The sequence below is a fragment of the Pan troglodytes genome, chromosome 14, assembly GCF_028858775.2.
Source record: "Pan troglodytes isolate AG18354 chromosome 14, NHGRI_mPanTro3-v2.0_pri, whole genome shotgun sequence".
In the NCBI taxonomy this organism is placed as follows: Eukaryota; Metazoa; Chordata; class Mammalia; order Primates; family Hominidae; genus Pan; species Pan troglodytes.
The window spans coordinates 19,051,891-19,071,499 of record NC_072412.2 but is presented as its reverse complement, the minus strand read 5'-3'; the positions used below and the strand labels follow the sequence as shown (position 1 = coordinate 19,071,499).

General features: G+C 43.9%; 1 protein-coding gene across 11 annotated transcripts in view; it reads left to right on the top strand.

The window, feature by feature from the left end:
* Positions 1 to 286: 286 nt before the first annotated feature.
* ZMYM5 (zinc finger MYM-type containing 5) overlaps positions 287 to 19,609 on the top strand; it is a 40,200-nt gene continuing 20,877 nt past the window's right edge. For 4 of the 11 annotated variants that reach the window (XR_010150608.1, XR_010150607.1, XM_016925020.4 and 1 more), the window contains exons 1-4: positions 402 to 538; positions 1,539 to 1,606; positions 11,814 to 12,312; positions 12,552 to 12,645. Coding sequence is in view for 9 of the 11 variants with exons in the window: in XM_016925020.4 (XP_016780509.1) it covers positions 11,824 to 12,312; positions 12,552 to 12,645 (583 nt within the window). In the remaining 2 variants the exon portion in view is untranslated. The other 7 variants (XM_054664838.2, XM_063792408.1, XM_063792409.1 and 4 more) reach the window with 5 other exon arrangements.

Below are 19,609 nucleotides of genomic sequence, written 5' to 3'. Positions count from 1 at the left end.
CCCGGGCCCCGAGGGGCCGAAGCGGGCCGCTACGACGGGCGGCGAATCTCGGGCTCCTGACCCTGGCGGACCCGGTAGCTGGGGGCGGGAGACCGGCGGGGAGACAACCCGACCGGGAGTTGAGGGCTGGCAGGCGGGAGTGGAACTGCAGGGCCGCGGGTGTGGCCCGCACCTGACGGACAGCTCTTCGGACCACCCCACCGAGGGGGCGTCCTGAAGGACGGCGGTCGGAGCCAATGGGCGTGCCCGAGGCGCCCAGGCCCGTCTCCCTCGCCAGCCAACGAGCGCACGGAGGGTGGGGCCTCCTCGGGCTCTGCCGCGCCGTCCCCTGCTTCTCCGCCTCCTCACCAGCGCGAAAAGCCGGGACTGGACCTAGCGGAGTTGTGCTTGTCGCCGAAGCGGGATGGGCCTGTTCGTTCCGCGGAGCCGCAGCCAGAACCGGGTGACGCTTATCCCCGCTGTCTTTCCAGTCCAGGGCCGCTGAGAGTGGGGGTGGCTGGGAGCAGCGCAGCCTCCGGAGGAGGAGGCGGAGGCCGAGGTGAGTGGGGAGGCGGAGATGGGTGAGAGCAGCCTCCGGAGGCTCCCACCGACCCGGGATTAATACCCCGCGGCGCGGCCGCCGTCGCCGTTGCCGCTTCGGGGCCTCGAGAGCAGCTCGGGGCTGCCCTCCTGTCACCGGCGCTTTTGCGTCCGGCCTGAGGGGCTGAGAGAGTGCGAGCGAGGCCGGGAGGGTTGGGTGAGGCGGTCGCCAGCGGCGGAGGTCGCGGGGCCGGCGGGGAGGCGGGGAGGCGGGGTGGCGGGGCGGGGTGCCGGCCGCCCGGGGAGGTCGCGGGGCATTTTTCTTTCTTTCCTGCAGGCATACTGGCGGGGGGGGGGCGCGGGGGGTTGGGCGAGGGAGGGGCGCCCCGGCCGGGTCTTCGCTCTCAGGACCGCGCTGCCACCCTGCCGCCGGAGCCGAGGTCCCCAGGTTTTTCGGGCGAGGGCTTCTGCCTCTGCCCCGCTGGGTCCCCTCCTTCGCTCATCTTTTCCCCGGCGCTGCGCGGCTTTTACTCTTTGCTGCTTATCTGGGCGAGTTTAATGGCGGATCTGGGGCCCTGTCGTCGACTGCTGGGGCCCCAGGGCAACTTCTTGAGGCAACTGTGGGCCCAGAGGTGACGCGCGCCGCCCGTTACCTCTGAAATGGTGCTTGGAGTGACAGAGATGACGCTGGGTGGGCAAATTTAGGAGGGAATACAAATCCCTTGCTGGCGTCGAAACGACGTTTACCCTTCCCTCTCCCGTCCTGGGAGCAGGCCTCGGATCCCCGAGCCCACTGCATCCCCAGTACTGCAGTTGGACGAAGCACTTTTAGCTTTGTCTCGTCGTTGCGGTTCCTATAGTTCTTTTTTTCAACTTAGTTTCTCGGTAACATTAGGGTGGGGGAGGGTAGCAGAGCCCAGGAACTCCTTGGCCTCTTACCCCATTGCCACCTCACGGTGTTGAGTTGGTTGTGCATCCAGATTGGTTGTACCGAAATTGGTTTTCAATTCTCATTCTAGGACCAGGAATCACCTTCAAGCCTATGTCGTGAGGCTTTGGCAGAAATTAAGAAGGAAATATCTCCATTGTGAGTTGTTTTTTTTTTACCCCGCTTTGCTGTCTAATATAATTAGTGCAGTAGTAGGGTGTTCTTCCTGAGGGATTTGCCTTTGTGTTATCTTGAAGGCCTTGGCCTTCAAGCTAATTGCTTGGGTGCCCCTGTCCCCAGAGCCAAGCCATGGTAGTCCCTGGGAAGGCACGGGGAGTGCTGACATTTATACCACTGGAACTCTCTCAAGTTCCAGAACAAGATTTAAAGTTAGCTCTCTTTTAAGTGCCTTGAATTTAACAATTTTTTCTTTTCCAGTAGATTGGGAAAATTTTTTTACTGTTGGATTAAAAAAAAACACTACTGAATAATCTGTTGTTTTGACGTTGATATTTGCCTTGTATTTGAGGAAGACTGTTATTTATGTACCCTGACAGTCCTCCAGCTAGCATCACACGAGGAGATAACATAAACTAGTTGTCAAACTATTCCTAATTCTAAGAATGACCACCGAATCTGAGTGGCCGGATCTCTCTCTGTTAGGAAGTTAATGTTTGTTTTTGTTTTTTCGGGTTTTTTTTTTTTTTTGCTACTAGACAGTGATCTATTTGTTCATTTTGGTACAGTACAAATGCCCTTTCTCTGTCAGCTATTCACTTAATGCTTTTAACACCAATCCTTGTGTGAATAATTTCATTAGGAGTGACAAAATGATTTTTTTTTCTTTAACAAGCTTTACTTCTATTTTTATTATCTGGGATTCAGTTCTTGCCAATTTTGTCCTTTCAACCCTGATCAAACAGTTTTCCATTGCTCATCAAAAACAAACTTGTGATTAGTTTATCTCCCATAGTAGTATTCCTGCCTTCCTTTTAACCTAGTTGCTTTCTACTAACTTATTTGCTCTTATTTTCTTACATTTCACAGCATATCTCTTTAATTAGTTAAACTTAGGACTGTGGCAGGATGTGGTAGGTAGGTAAAGTGGCTGGGCACAGTGGCTCATGCCTGTCATCCAACCACTTTGGGAGGCTGAGGTGGGTGGATAGCTTGAGAGCTTGAGCCCAGGAGTTCGAGTGTGGACAACATGGCAAAACTCTTTCTCTACAAAAAATACAAAAATTAGCTGAGCATGGTGGCACATGCCTGTAGTCCCAGCTACTCAGAAAGCTGAGGTGGGAGGATCGCTTGAGTTCAGGAGGTTGAAGCTGCAGTGAGCAGTGATCACACCACTATACTCCAGCCTGGGCAACAAAGAGAGAGTCTGTCTCAAAAAAAATGGGTAAAGTGGCTCTGGGCACTGTGACTCACTCCTGTAATCCCAGCACCCTGAGAGGCCAAGCTGGGAGGATTGTTTGAGCCCAGGGGGTTGAGTCTGCAGTGAACTGTGTTTGTGCCATAGCATTCCAGGCTGGGCAACAGAGCCATACCCTGTCTTAAAAAAAAAAAAGCCTGGTCCATAAGGTTTGAGACACACACACACACACACACACACACACACACGCGCACACACACGCGCGCATATACATGCATATAGTTAGTGGGAGATACAATTCTCCCCCCCCACCTGAGATATAATCCTTATCCTCTTTATTTTTTCCTTTATTTCTTGAGATTTTTCTCAGCTTTATCTTTCAATTCTTATTGCTGAATTTTTCCTTTTTGCCACTAAGCTTTTAATTTCCAGCAGTTCTTTTTATATTAGAAGTGTTGGCTGGGCATGGTGGCTCACACCTGTAATCCCAGCCGAGGTGGGTGGATCACCTGAGGTCAGAAGTTCAAGACTAGCCTGGTCAACATGGTGAAACCCCATCTCTACTAAAAATACAAAAATGGGCTGGGCATGGTGACTCACACCTGGAATCTCAGTACTTTGGGAGGCCAAGGCAGGCAGATCACCTGAGGTCGAGAGTTCAAGACCAGCCTGACCAACATGGAGAAACCCTGTCACTACAAAAAAATATATATATATATATATATACACACACACACACACACACACACAAAATTAGCCGGGCCTGGTGGCACATGCCTGTAATCCCAGCTACTTGGGAGGCAGAGGTTATGATGAGCCGAGGTTGTGCCATTGCACTCCAGTCTGGGCAACAAGAGCAAAACTCTGTCTCAAAAAAAAAAAAAAAGAAAAATTAAACGGGTGTGCTGGTGGGTGCCTGTCATTCCAACTACTCAGGAGGCTGAGCCAGGAGAATCACTTGAACCCAGGAGGCGGAGGTTGCAGTGAGCCGAGATCACACCACTGCACTCCAGCCTGGGCGACAGAGTGAGACTCCATCTATAATTCTTTTTTTTTTTCCTCTTTTTTTTTTTTTGAGACAGTCTTGCCCTGTCACCCAGGCTGGAGTGCAATGGCGTGATCTAGGCTCACTGCAACCTCTGCCTCCTGGGCTCAAGCAATTCTTGTGCCTCAGCCTCCTGAGTAGCTGGGACTACAGGTACATGCCACCACGTTGGCTAATTGTTGTATTTTTAGTAGAGACAAGGGACTGACCATGTTGGCCAGGCTGGTCTTGAACTCCTGACCTAAGTGATCCGCCCGCCTTGGCCTCCCAAAGTGCTGGGATGACAGGCACCCACTACCACACCCGGCCTGTGTAATTAGTTTTTTAAAAATTTTTATTTGAAATTTTTGTGGGTACATAGTAGGTGTTATATATATTGCATAATTCTTGACTGTTTTATTTATGATTAAGAATTGGGAACTAAAGGCCGGGCACAGTAGCTCACACCTGTAATCCCAGCACTTTGGGAGGCCAAGGTGGGCAGATCATGAGGTCAGGAGATTGAGACCATCCTGGCTAACACGGTGAAACCCCATCTTTACAAAAAATACAAAAAAAATCAGCTGGGCATGGTGGCAGGTGCCTGTAGTCCCAGCTACTCAGGAGGCTGAGGCAGGAGAATGGCGTGAACCTGGGAGGTGGAGCTTGCAGTGAGCCAAGATCGCGCCACTGCACTCCAGCCTGGGTGACAGAGCGAGACTCCGTCTCAAAAACAAACAAACAAACAAACAAACAAAAAACGGGAACTAAAAAGCAAATTGGAAGAGTGAGAGTGGGGTTTCCAACTTGAAGCTTGCGGGTGATCTTCTGGCCAATTGATGGGGAACCCCATAGGTTAATATTTTTAGGACTTTCCTTTTTTGCTGATTCTTAGTTCCGCAGGGAAGAGTCTTGCTCAGAAAGAAAGCCTCCAGAAAAGAGTTTGCTGCCTGGAAAATAGAAGTCTGAATGCCAGCTCTCTGGGAATCAAGTAGGAGAGGGGACATTTCTTTTTTTTTTTTGAGATGGAGTTTTGCTCTTGTTGCCCAGGCTGGAATGCAATGGCGTGATCTCGGCTCACTGCAACCTCTGCCTCCTGGGTTCAAGCAATGGAGAGGGGATATTTCATGGTATTGAAACATTCCCCAGTGCTTGGTGAACCCAAAACTTAGATCTTATGTTCTATCTTATCAAAGAAAAAATTTTTAGAATCTGTGCTAGGATGGGGAAAGGCCTGTCACCATCAACTTGATGGGAGGGAAGATATCTCTCAACCTCTTTTCTTAGCATCTGCCCATTCTGTTCCAGGGATATGTGGTGCTACAGATTTCTGAGCCTGCAGTGGAAATCAGAATGTTTCTTGGCTTTTTATTCACTGTTTTAGACTCTGGCTATCTCAGGTTGGCAGTTAACCATTCATCCATCTGTTCTTTGGCTTATAAAATCATATTGCTTTTGTTTCTTATTCTTTCTTTCCTTGTGGTAGTCCTGTTTAGGGGAGTTTTGGAAGGGAACGAAGTTAGTTGTATGTGATCAATCGGCCATCTTTTTTTTTTTTTTTTTTTTTTTTTTGAAACAGCGTCTCTCAGTCTGTCACCCAGGCTGGAGTGCAGTGGCCCATCTCGGCTCACTGCAGCCTCTATCTCCCAGGCTCAAACAATCTGCCTGCCTCAGTTTCCCAAGTAGCTGGGACCACAACCATGTGCCACTATGCCTGGCTAATTTTTGTATTTTTTTGTAGAGACAAGGTTTCGCCATGTTGCCTAGGCTGGTCTTGAACTCCTGGACTCAAGCGATCCACCTGCGTAGGCCTCCCAAAGCACTGGGATTACAGGGGCATTATACTGCACCTGGCCCACTTTACTGTCTTAATCCCTGCTGGGCTAGTGATTTCTAGGCAGAGTTGTTTTTTCTGTTTGTTTTTTGTCTTTGTTTTTTGTTTTTTTGTTTTGTTTTGTTTTTGTTTTTTTTTTTAGAGACAGGTCTAACTCTGTTGCCCAGACTTCAGTGCTGTGGTGTGGTCATAGCTCACTGCAGCCCTGAACTCCTGGGCTCAAGTGATTCTCCTGCCTCAGTCTCCCAAGTAGCTGGGGATTACAGGTGTGCACCACCATGCCCAGCTAATTATTTTATTTTATTATATTTATTTTTTATTTTTGAGACAGGGTCTTGCTCTGTTGCCCAGGCTGGAGTGCAGTGGTGTGATCATGGCTCACTGCAACTTTGACCCCCTGGGCTCAAGCCATCCTTCCACCTCAGCCTCCCAAGTAGCAGCGACTACAGGCGTATGCCACCATGTTGGACTTTTTAAATTTTTGTAGAGAGGGGTCTCTCTGCATTGCCCAGGCTGGTCTTGAACTCCTGGGCTCAAGCTATCCTCCCATCTTACTCAGCCTCCCAAAGTGCTCAGATTATAGGCATGAGCCACTGTACCTGGCCTTTATTTTTTTGTAGAGATGAGTTCTCAGTTTGTTGCCCAAGTTGGTCTTGAACTCCTGGCCTCAAGTGATCCTCCTGCCTTGGCCTCCCTAAGTGTTAGGATTATAGGTGTGAGGCACCAGGCCCAATTTAGATAGTAATTTTGTACCTAGTTCCTGCAGTAATTCTCTTGCTATTTGTGGTAGTAGTTCAGTTGACTCTTCTTTTTTCTGATCTCATTACTTTTGTGAGTACCTTCAGAATCATGGTACACCTTTATATCTGATTTTAAATAGGTGTGCTTATATACTCAACTGTGAAGTGTCTCTGAAAGTAGTCTACAAGAAGAGCTAAATAGGTCAAACTACATTTATTCATTTCTTTGTTTTATGTTAACCCTTATCTTTACACCTAAATATCCCGTTAAATTTACGTTGTTTCCCATTCTCTAGAGATAGTTTACATGTAAGCATTTTGCTAGTGTTATAATTTGTGTATGAATAAGATACCACAAGAAGACTAGTTAAATGTTTAAAATTAGACAGTTGCTGAAATCCCAGCATGTAGCAATGTAGCATAGTATTTGCCTAAATACCTTTTTATGGGAAGGGATTTTTTGTTTTTGTTTTTGTTTTTGTTTTGAGACGGAGTCTCGCTCTGTCGCCCAGGCTGGAGTGCAGTGGCGCGATCTCGGCTCACTGCAAGCTCCGCCTCCCGGGTTCACGCCATTCTCCTGCCTCAGCCTCCCGAGTAGCTGGGACTACAGGCGCCCGCCACCACACCCGGCTAATTTTTTGTATTTTTAGTAGAGGCGGGGTTTCACTGTGTTAGCCAGGCTGGTCTCGATCTCCTGACCTCATGATCTGCCCACCTCTGCCTCCCAAAGTGCTGGGATTACAGGCGTGAGCCACTGCGCCGGGCCTTTTTGTTTGTTTTCGAGACAGAGTCTCATTTTGTTACCCAGGTTGGAGTGCAGTGGCATGGTCTCAACTCACTGCAACTTCTACCTCCCGGGTTCAAGCGATTCTCTTGCCTCAGTCTCCTGAGTGGCTGGGACTCCAGGCGCATGCCACCACGCGTGACTCAATTTTTTTTTTTTCTTCTGAGACAGAGTTTCGTCCTTGTTGCCCAGGCTGGAGTTTAATGGCGTGATCTCAGGTCACCTCAACCTCTGCCTCCCGGGTTCAGGCGATTCTCCTGTCTCAGCCTCCTGAGTAGCTGGGATTACGGGCATGCATCACCACGCTTGGCTAATTTTGTTTTAGTAGAGGTGGGGTTTCTCCATGTTGGTCAGGCTGGTCTCGAACTCCCAACCTCAGGTGATCCACCTGCCTCGGCCTCCCAAAGTGCTGGGATTACAGACATGAGCCATCTGGCCGGTCATAATTTGATGTTTTTTGCACTCTCTGATATGGACCAGGCCATATGCCAGGGATTTGCATGTCCACTCACCTCATTAAAAAGCTTAAAGCTATATGTTATCCCTGTTCACAGTTTAGGAAACTAAAACTCAGGTGACATAATTTGCCCACTGCCACATAGCTAATTGGCTATACAGCATCTTTTTCTCTGTTTTTAGACAATATTTTAGAAATATTCAAAATTTTCTTATGGTCTTGTGTTTTTAGAATTAAAGTTTTTCATGGTTAAGTTATAAACACAATGGCTTTTAGTAGTTTTGTTGTTGTTGTTGTTTGTTTGTTGTTTTTTTTTTTGTTTTTGAGATGGAATCTCGCTCTGTCTCCCAGGCTGGAGTGTGCAGTGGCGCCATCTCTGCTCATTGCAAGCTCCGCCTCCCAGGTTCACACCATTCTCCTGCCTCAGCCTCCCGAGTAGCTGGGACTACAGGTGCCTGCCACCATGCCCGGCTAATTTTTTTTTGTATTTTTTTAGTAGAGATGGGTTTTCACCATGTTAGCCAGGATGGTCTCAATCTCCTGACCTCATGATCCACCCACCTTGGCCTCCCAAAGTGCTGGGATTACAGGCATGAGCCACTGCACCTGGCCTTTAGTAGTGTTTTAACTTATTTATAATCTGTGATTTAAGCATCGGTGAATACTTAATCTTTTTTAAAAGGTAGATGACTGCAGTGAACTGAGTATAAAGAGTATGCTGTGTATTATTTTCTGTGAGAAAAGTAAAATAGAACCTAGCAGACACAAGAAGATACTGTGGGCCGGGCGCGGTGGCTCATGCCTGTAATCCCAGCACTTTGAGAGGCCCAGGCGGGTGGATCACAAAGTCAGGAGATTGAGACCATCCTGGCTAACACGGTGAAACCCCATCTCTACTAAAAATACAAAAAATTAGCCAGGTGTGGTGACAGGCACCTGTAGTCCCAGCTACTTGGGAGGCTGAGGAAGGAGAATGGCGTGAACCTGGGAGGCGGAGCTTGCAGTAAGCCTAGATTGTGCCACTGCACTCCAGCCTGGGCGACAGAGCGAGACTCCATCTTAAAAAAAAAAAAGGAAGATACTGTGGAGTCAGTTATAACTCTTTTCCAGAAATTATTTTCCTTTTTTATCATTATTTTTAAACATTTTTAGTAGAGATGGAATCTCACCATGTTGCCCAGGCTGGTCTCAAACTCCTGGGCTCAAGCAATTCTCCCACTTGGCCCCCAAAAGTGCTGGGATTAGCAGGCATGAGCCAACATTCCTGGCCCCCAATCTTTTTCATTTCTTTTACAAACCTTATTTTAAACTGGTTCCTTAAATTTGTTATTTATCTTTGAAACAGCCTTATGTAAATGTTAATTTTGTTATTGTAATGAATTGGCTCATCTTAATAAAAGATAAGTAATTTTTAACAATTGTTTTCCACATGCATTGCATATAATATACTGGCTAAGAAATAGGTTTTAGAGTCAGATTTCTTGGATTTGAATCCTGACTACCTTTTTCAGCAATGGTGAGTTAGGCAGATTACTTATCTCCTGGCTCTTTATTTCCTAATTGGCAAAATGGGAAAAGTAATAGTTCCTTCCTCACTTAAGTAATCATTAACTGAGTTAATATATATGATAGCATAATACATATTAAGAATAAATGTTACCTATTTCATGACTATATGGATTATAGATTACATTGAGGTTTTTTTTTTTTTTTTTTTTTTTTGAGACGAAGTCTTGTTGTGTTGCCCAGGCTAGAGTGCAGTGGCACAATCTCGGCTCACTGTAACCTCCTCTGCCTCCCGGGTTCAAGCGATTCTCTTGCCTCAGACTTCTGAGTAGCTGGGATTACAGGCGCCTGCCACCACGACTGACTAGTTTTTGTATTTTTAGTAGAGATGGGGTTTCACCACGTTGACCAGGCTGATCTCAAACTCCTGACCTCAAGTGATCTGCCCACCTCAGCCTCTCAAAGTACTGGGATTACAGGTGTGAGCCACCACGCCCGGCAGGGAAATTTTTAGAGTAAAAATGTTAGCATATTTTGGCCGGGCACAGTGGCTTACACCTCTTATCCCAGCACTTTGGGAGGCCGAGGTGGGTGGATCACGAGGTCAAGAGATCAAGACCATGCTGGCCAACATGGTGAAACCCCATATCTACTAAAAATACAAAAATTAGCTGGGCGTGGTGGCGCACGCCTGTACTCCCAGCTACTTGGGAGGCTGAGGCAGAAGAATCACTGGAACCCGGGAGGCGGAGGTTGCAGTGAGCCGAGGTTGCACCACTGCACTCTGGCCTGGCGATAGAGTGAGACTCTGTCCCCAATAAAAAAGCATGTTTCAATATGAGATGTTTAAAATAAAATGGAGTGATGACTGCCTTATGAAGTGTGTTTTCTTAATCATTCAACACCTGTAAAATTCCCACCCCTTTCACTCTCAAGTTTCTACTCAGAAAATTGAGGCCAGAGGCCAGGCCTGGTAGCTCACACCTATAATCCCAACACTTTGGGAGGCTGAGGCAGGCGGATCATCTGAGCTCAGAAGTTCAAGACCACCCTGGGCAACATGGCGAAACCCTGTCGCTAGCAAAAATACAAAAAATAGTAGCCAGGCATGCTACTCAGGAAGCTAAAGCCGGGGGATCACTTGAGCCTGGGAGGTGGGGGTTGCAGTGAGCTGAAATGGCACCACTGTACCTGGGTGACAGAGTGAGACAGGACAAAAAAAGAAAAAAGAAAAAAAAAACTGAGGCCACGCCTGTTGTGGTGGCTCATTCCTGTAATCCCAGCACTTTGAAAGGTCCAGGTGGGAGAATCACTTGAGCTCAGGGGTTCGAGACCAGCCTGGGCAACATAGTGAGACCTCACATCTACTAAAAGAAAAAAAAATTGAAAATTGAGGCCAGCATGTATAATCCCATGTATTGTTTCTGCATACCTACATAACATTCCAATTATACTTACTTTTGCCTTCTTTCAGTTGAGATAGAGGTGATTCTTATACGTGATCAATTTCATTACCACCTGTGCACATGTCCTTATCTCTCATCTGCTTAAGAGCCACCCATGTTTCATCAGTTATTCACTTCCAGATTTTTCAACTATTGTCTCTCTGCTAGATTATTTCCGTTGTCATAGCTTAGTGCATAGTAAGTATACAAAATGTTGAGTGTTAACAAGTTAAGAATTTGGGGCTAGGCCAAGTACCATGGCTCATGCCTGTAATCCCAGCACTTTGGGGAGCCAAGGCAGGAGGATTGCTTGAGGCCAGGAGTTTGAGATGAGCCTGGGCAATGTAGTGAGACCTCCTCTCTCCAAGAACTTTATGGAACATTAGCTGGTCTGTGATGGCAAGAGCCTGTAGTCCTACCTACTTGGGAGGCTGAGGTGGGAGGATTGCTTGAACCCAGGCGTTTAAGGCTGCAGTGAGCCAGGATGGCACAACTGCACTCCAGCCTGGACAACAGAGCCAGACCCTCTCTCAAAACGAATTTTTAGAGCCCTGAGTTTAAGTCTTACTCCCAGTGTTATGTGGAACAATTTAGTTAGCTTCCCTAGGCCTCAGTTTCTTGAACTATAAGAGTAAATTATAGCTACTATCATGGAGTTTTGATAATTTTATTTTCTGTAAAAAGCCCATTGCATAATATCTGGCATAAATGGACTTAATGCTTTCTGTACAAGGACAAAAAAGATGCATAAAGATAATTACATAATTATTTTGGAAGAAGTGATTTTGGAAAGAAAACAATGGCAGGAGACACTTGGGAAATAGGGCCATATCATAAATGCTGTAGTAGGTAAAAGCATATGGAATATAAGTGATTATATTAGGACCCTAAGTTATTGGTATTTAATTTAATTATTTTGTTACTATTTTCTAATTCAAAGGAAGGCAGGCATTTTTTCACTATAAAGAGTGACTAAAGTGAGTGCTATAAATTGATTAGAATTTTTTAAAGGACTACCAAAATTATATAATTAATTTCCATCAAACTCTGAAGTAAACATTAGTTAACAGTAGAGGAAAAACAAAATGGATATCAGGTATCACAAAAAATAATTTGAAAAATTTGCTTGTGCTATTTTATTGTAGTAAAATGCAAAAACCATAACATACTAGAACTTTTTTTTTCTTTTCTGTCTCTGCAGGTTCATTGGCATGGAAAAATGTTCAGTGGGAGGATTAGAATTGACTGAACAGACTCCTGCTTTATTAGGGAATATGGCCATGGCAACTAGTCTCATGGACATAGGTCATTCATTTGGTCATCCAGCTTGTCCTTTAGTCAGTAGATCTAGGAACTCACCAGTGGAAGATGATGATGATGATGATGTTGTGTTTATTGAATCTATACAACCTCCTTCAATTTCTGCTCCAGCAATAGCTGATGAAAGAAACTTCATATTTGCATCATCAAAAAATGAAAAGCCTCAAAGAAATTATTCTGTAATTCCTCCTTCTTCAAGAGATTTGGCATCTCAGAAAGGAAATATAAGTGAGACAATTGTTATTGATGATGAAGAGGACATAGAAACAAATGGAGGAGCAGAGAAAAAGTCTTCCTGTTTTATCGAATGGGGACTTCCTGGAACTAAAAACAAAACCAACGATTTGGATTTCTCCACTTCCAGTCTTTCAAGAAGTAAGGTAAATGCAGGAATGGGTAATAGTGGTATCACTACAGAATTGACTCTGAAATACGTTATTACTAATGTTACAACCTTAGAAACAGGTATAAGCTCTGTGAATGCTGGGCAAGATGTGAACATATGATTACATATAAAACATCACTATAGAATACCAACTTGGGAGATGTCGCTAAAGGACTTCAGTCAAGTAATTTTGGTGTTAATATACAAACATACACCCCATCTTTAACTCCGCAGACCAAGACTGGAGTAAGACCTTTTAACCCTGGTAGAATGAATGTGGCAGGAGACTTATTTCAGAATGGAGAATTTGCAACTCATCATAGTCCTGGTAAGCAGTAAGTGATACTATTTCTACCTCAAGTAAATAAGCCTTTGGCTGTTCTTTTTAGTGCTCATATCTATTTTATTCACATTCTGTGGCTTTGTTTTTTTTGTTTGCTTGTTTGTTTGTTTGTTTTTGGAGACCGAGTTTCGCTCTTCTCACCCAGGCTGGCTGGAGTACAATGGCGCAATCTCAGCTCATTGCAACCTCCGCCTCCCAGGTTCAAGCGATTTTTTTTTTCCTGCCTGAGCCTCCTGAGTAGATGGGATTACAGGCGCCTGCCACCACACTCGGCTAGTTTTTGTGTTTTTAGTAGAGACAGGGTTTCACCATGTTGACCAAGCTGATCTCGAACTCCTAACCTCAAGTGATCCACCTGTCTTGGCTTCCCAAAGTGTTGGAATTACAGGCGTGAGCCACCACTCCCGGCCTTTGACTTTCATATTAAGATAGAATATTTTACTTAATAAAACTGTACGGTCTACTTGGTCTCTGAAATTTTGAGATTTTAATCTATTTTATCCAGTAAGATTTACATCTAAAATATTTTAATTGAAATACTTTTCCTTCTTTACTTTCTTTATATAAAAATCAAAGGATAAAGATACAGTGTAATGAAAGAACAAAGTAATATATAATGATTGGATTTTATTTTATTTATAATTATTTAAAATTTCAATTTTTGCTTAAGCTTTTAATTTTAGGCTGTTTTTATCCCTGATTTTAGTTTTTATTTATTTATTTATTTATTTATTTGAGACAGAGTTTCGCTCTTTTTGCCCAGGCTGGAGTGCAATGGCGTCATCTCGGCTCACTGCAGCCCCTGCCTCCCGGGTTCAACTGATTCTCCTGCCTCAGCCTCCCAGGTAGCTGGGATTACAAGCACGCCCGTCTCCATGCCTGGCTAATTTTGTCTTTTTAGTAGAGACAGGGTTTCTCCATGTTGGCCAGGCTGGTCTCAAACTCCTAACCTCAGGTGATCTGCCCACCTCAGCCTCCCCAAGTGCTGGGATTACAGATGTGAGCCACTGCGACTGGCCTGATTTTAGTTTTTAAATCGGCGTTTTATTAGTCGCTTAATTCTGAAAGTTGGAAAACTTTCTTGCCTTTAAATCAAGGAACTGTATTTTTAGAACTTATATGGATAGTCCTATTCTGATATAATTAAAATATAACAAGTGATTTTTTAAATAGCAATGCCTTTTTGTTGCTTTTATGTTGTGAGGGGTTTGGAGGAGAGTTGGTATTGTTTTTTTGACCATTTTAGTGTTTATAGCCTATTGAATTTTAGGAAAGTACTGAAAAGTAACAACCTGAGAACCTAATCATGTTGTTGCCTTCAGGAAAATAGTGCTTTTTCCCTTTTTTTTTTTTGAGACAGAGTCTCTGTCACCCAGGCTGGAATGCAGTGGCATGATCTCGGCTCACTGCAACCTCTGCCTCTTGGGTTCAAGTGATCCTCGGGCCTCAGCCTTCCGAGTAGCTGGGATTGCAGGCGTGTGCCATCACACCTAGCTAATTTTTTGTATTCTTAGTAGAGATGGGGTTTCACTATGTTGGCCAGGCTGGTCTCAAACTCCTGACCTCAAGTGATTCACCCGCCTCAGCCTCCCAAAGTGCTGGGATTACAGGCCTGAGCCACCGCGCCTGGCCAACTTTTTTCCTTATTTTTAAAATTAATTTTATCTTCTGGTTACGAAATACTATGTGATTATTATAGAATATTTAGAAAAAAATCATAGAAATCAGAAAATATGTCTCCTTACCCCAGTAACTAGAAATAATGTGACCACCGTGAAGAATTTGGTTTGTTTGCTTTCAATCTTTGGTTTTTAAAAATATAATTTAGAGCACTTTTTATATTGTTTTGTATCCTGCTGATTTACTTAATCTAAATGCTAATATTTTATGTCATCATAAAAATATAGGCTGGGTGCAGTGGCACACCCCTGTAATGTCATCGCTTTGTGAGGCCAAGGAAGAAGGATCACTTGAGGCCAGGAGTTTGAACCCAGCCTCAGTAACGTAGCGAAGACCTCATCTCTATAAAAAGTAAAAAAAAAATTAGCCAGGCGCCATGATGTGCACCTGTAAACTCAGCACTTAAGGAAGCTGCGATGGGTCAGTTGAGACCTGGAGTTTGGGGTCACATTGCGCTTTAATCCTACCGCTGCACTCCAGCCTAGGCAACAGAGTGGGACTCTGTCTCTAAAAATATGTATATATAAGTTTTAGTAACCACAAAATATTTGTCTGAAGTACTCATTCCCCTATGTATTTTTTTCATCATTTACATGCTTTTTCATTGTTTTGAAGCTACAATAAATACGTATGTTTACATTTTTTATTTTTTCCATAGGGTACTTATTCTCAATTTTTTTGGTCTCAGATTCACTCTTAAAATGAAGACCCCAAAGGTTTCTTTTATTTCTATTATTAGATATATTAAAAATTAAAGCTTTAGCCAGGTATAGTGGCGTGCACCTGTAGTCCCAGCTATTCAAGAGGCTGAGGTGGGGCTGGGCATGGTGGCTTACACCTGTAATCCCAGCACTTGGGAGGCCAAGGCAGGTGGATCACTTGAAGTCAGGATTTTGAGACCAGCCTGGCCAACGTGGTGAAACCCCATCTCTACTAAAAAAATTAAAAAGTAGCCAGGCATGGTGGCATGTACCTGTAGCCCCAGTTACTCAGGAGGCTGAGGCAGGAAAATCACTTGAACCTGGGAGGCAGAGGTTGCAGTGAGCCCAGATCACTCCACTGCACTCCAGCCTGGGCGACAAAGTGAGACTTGCCTCAAAAAAAAAAACAAAGAGGCTGAGGTGGGAGGGTCACCTGAGCCCAGGAGTTTGAGTCCAGTCTGGGCAACATAGCAAGACCTAATGACTTTTAAAAATAATAATAATGGATGGACGTAGTAGCTCACATCTGTAATTGCAGCACTTTTCGTAGGCTGAGGCAGGAGAATCACTTGAGCCGAGGAGTTTGAGGCTACAGTGAGCCATGATCACAACACTGCACTCCAACCTGGGTAATAGAGTGAGACCCGGTCTGAAAAAATAATAATTACCTGGGTGTGGTGGCTCTCACCTGTAATCCTAGCATTTTCAGAGGCCAAGGCTGTCGGATCACCTGAGGTCAGGAGTTCAAGACCAGCCTGGCCAACATGGTGAAACCCCGTCTCTTCCAAAAATACAAAAAACAATAAAAAAAAATTAGCTGGGTATGGTGGCATGCTCCTGCAGTCACAGCTACTTGGGAGGCTGAGGCATGAGAATTGCTTGATCTCAGGATGCTGAGGTTGCAGTGAGCTGAGATCATGCCACTGCACTCCAGCCTGGGCGACAGAAATTTTTTTGTCTCAAAAAATAAGATAAAATCTTAAGAAAAATTAAAACTAGTCCGGGCGCAGTGGCTCACGCCTGTAATCCCAGCACTTTGGGAGGCCGAGGTGGGCGGATCACGAGGTCAGGAGATCGAGACCATTCTGGCTAACACAGTGAAACCCGTCTCTACTGAAAATACAAAAAAAAAAAAAAAAATTAGCCGGGTGTGGTGGCAGGTGCCTGTAGTCCCAGCTACTTGGGAGGCTGAGGCAGGAGAATGACCTGAACCCGGGAGGTTGCAGTGAGCCAAGATCACGCCACTGCACTCCAGCATGGGCAACAGAGTGAGACTCCATCTCACAGAAAAAAAGAAAAAAGAAAAATTAAAACTATTCATTTCACAATAATTACCCATTATATAACATAAATAACATTTGTAATGAAAAATAACTATTTTCAAAGAAATTTAGTGAAAAGTAACATTGTCTTACATTTTTGCAAATCTCTTTAAAATCTGGCTTAATAGAAGACAGGTATATCTGGCTTCTCATATGTATTTCTGTATTGAGTCTGTTGTAGTATTTTGTTTTGCTTGAAGTATGAGAAGAAAATCTGGCCTCACAAAGATAGGTGGTTGGAGAAGGGAGGACTATTTTCCACGTCTTTTTAGATGTGGATAGTTTTCTTTTGATGCAGCACCAAAACTTGACAATTAGTAGTTTTCGAGGTTGTTCCTATGTGGGATTTGTAACCGTATAATTAAGTTTTCATCACCAGGCACAGTGGCTCATGCCTGTAATCCCAGCACTTTTTGAGGCCAAGGCAGGCGGATCACTTGAAGCTGGGAGTTCGAGACCAGCCTGGCCAACATGACAAAACCCCATCTCTATTAAAAATGCAAAAAATTAGCTGGGCGTGGTTGTGCATGCCTGTACTCCTAGCTACTGGGGAGGCTGAGACACAAGAATCACTTGAACCTGGGAGGCCTAGGTTGCAGTGAGTTGAGATCATGCCATTGCACTCCAGCCTGGGCAGCAGAGCGAGACTGTCTCAAAAAAATTTTTTTCATACTGTTTATTTTTAATTTTTTTATGTATCAGCATCCCACTCTGTTTCCCAGACTAGAGTGCAGTGGCATGATCATAGCTCACTGCAGCCTCAAACTTCTGGGCTCAAGTTATCCTCCCACCTCAGCCTCCTTCCTAAGTAGCTGAGACTACAAGTGCATGCCATAACACCCTGCTAGTTTTTTTTTTTCCTTAAAAAAAAAAGGGGGGACTGTATTTGGTACAGACTGGTCTATTAGTTTAAAATCTATTGATTTTGAATGGATTTTTAACCTTTGTATTAATAACATTGTGCATTGGTTATTTGGAAAATACTGGTTCACTCAGATCCTAAATGTTGACACTTTAGGAAGCTGTCAAGTTCATGGTGGTGGATACAGGCTTCCAAAAATTCGCCTTTTTTTTTTTGGCTAGTGACACAGCCCTCAGGAGGTCCTGAGAACATGTGCCCCAAGTTTTCAAAAATTCTGATTTTTCACTTGAAAGCTCATATTTTCTCATCAGCAACAAATACTCTGTTTTCTTGAAGTGATGAACTCTTTTGTTATTTTTAAGAAAATGTCTCCAATAGTCATAGTTTGTCATTTTTTTCAAGTAAAAATGGTATTCCATGAAAAATGGCTAGTTCAGCTTATAGTCCAGCAACTGTGCAAGCACTTTTCTGCTTTTCAATAAGATAACCTTTGTACTTTGGTATGAAACAAATACTTTATGCATACTACCCAGTTTGTCATACAGAAAATTAAGATGTCAAAGGCTAAACTTTAATGAAATTATTAATAACTTTTACTGTTTCACCAAAGACATCTGTAGTAAAAATTATTTTTGTCCCTGGTTCCTGGAAGAGAGACTCTAAATCCTTAAAATTTCCAAGTATCTTTGCTATATTCATAAGCTCCTTGGATCATACCTGAATTTACGCTAAGAGATGAGATGACTCACAGTGGAGTCTAAACACCAGAAAGATGAACTATAGGATTGAAACTTGGGTCTTTGAGCCAGCCCAAAGTCTGGGAGAGGAGGGGATCTGGAGCTGAGTTCAGTCATATGACCAATGAGTCATGCCTACGTAATGAAACCCAAATAAAACTACTCTAGATTTTGAAGCTCAGTGCAGCCTTTTGGTTGGTGAACACATCAGTGTGCCAGGCAGGTGATGCTACTGCTTCCACTGAAAGCTGGCCCAGAAATTCTGCATTTGGGACCCTCCCAGACCTTGCCTTATGAGCTTCTTCATTTGGCTGTTTCTGATTTGTATCCTTTGTTTAAAAAAACAACAAACAACTAAATGTAAATATAGAGCTTTTCCTGAGTTCTGTGAGTCTTTCTAGCAAATTATCCAACCTTGGGAACCCCTCCCAGATTTGTGGCCAGTTGATTAGAAGTGCAGCTGGTATCTGAAGTGAGGGCAGTCTTGCTGAGAACCAGGCCTTTAAACCTGTGGGGTCTGATGCTAACTCTGAGTACATTAGCATCAGAATTGTTTTCCATGTATACCAGTTGGTGTTAGGATAACATTCCTAAGTGAAGGTGACCAAATGCATACTAGTGAAAACTGCTAGTACGGTTTAGTTCCATTGCCAGAGGTTTTGCATTTCCATCATTAATGCAAATGCCACATAGTACAAAAAGCAATAAATCTTGGTATTACTATGGAAATAGTTGACTTCACACATTCCCTTTTGTTTCTTTTTCTAATACAAGGCTGAATACAAGTAGACTATAAAACCTTATTTTGTTCTTGACCTCAGGGAAGCATTGGACATATCATTATATTATTAGATCATATTAAATATAATTATCTGTTAATGTTTATATGTCATTTAGTAGTTTGTTATTTGGGGTAGTTTCTACTGTTTGCAATTACAAACTGTTTCTCATAAACATCTCTAAGTTTGGCACCCTTATTTTCTTGAAAAGTTTTTAGAAGTAGATTTGCATTCAAGATGTCAACATATTTTTAAAGCATGTGATGGTTAATACAAAATTCCCCCACCACCAAATTGTGTTACTTTTCTTGCAGCATAAGAGTTTCAGCAGGGTGCGATGGCTGACGCCTATAATCCCAGCACTTTGGGAGGCCGAAGCGGGTGGATCACTTGAGGTCAGGAGTTTCAGACCAGCCTGGCCAACATGATGAAACCCCGTCCCTGCTAAAAATATAAAAAATTTGCTTGGCGTGGTGACGGCCACCTGTAATCCCAGCTGCTCAGGAGACTGAAGCAGGAGAGTCGCTTGAACCCCGGAGGCAGAGATTGCAGTGAGCCGATATTGCGCCACTGCACTCCAGCCTGGCAACAAGAGCGAAACTCCATCTCAAAAAAAAAGAGTTCTTTTTCTGTACTGTAAACACTCCTTAACAGTAGGTGTTATTACTCAAAGCTTGCTAAACTGAAAGGTGGTATCATCATAATTTGCATGTCATTGACCATTGACAAATATATTTGAAATTTTTAATGAATTTTCTCAAATTCACATCTGTCACCCATTTATTACTATGTACATGTCTTATTAATAGTTAAACCTGAGACAACATAGAACTCTTGCAATCTCTAGGTTGTGTTAAAAGCAATGAAG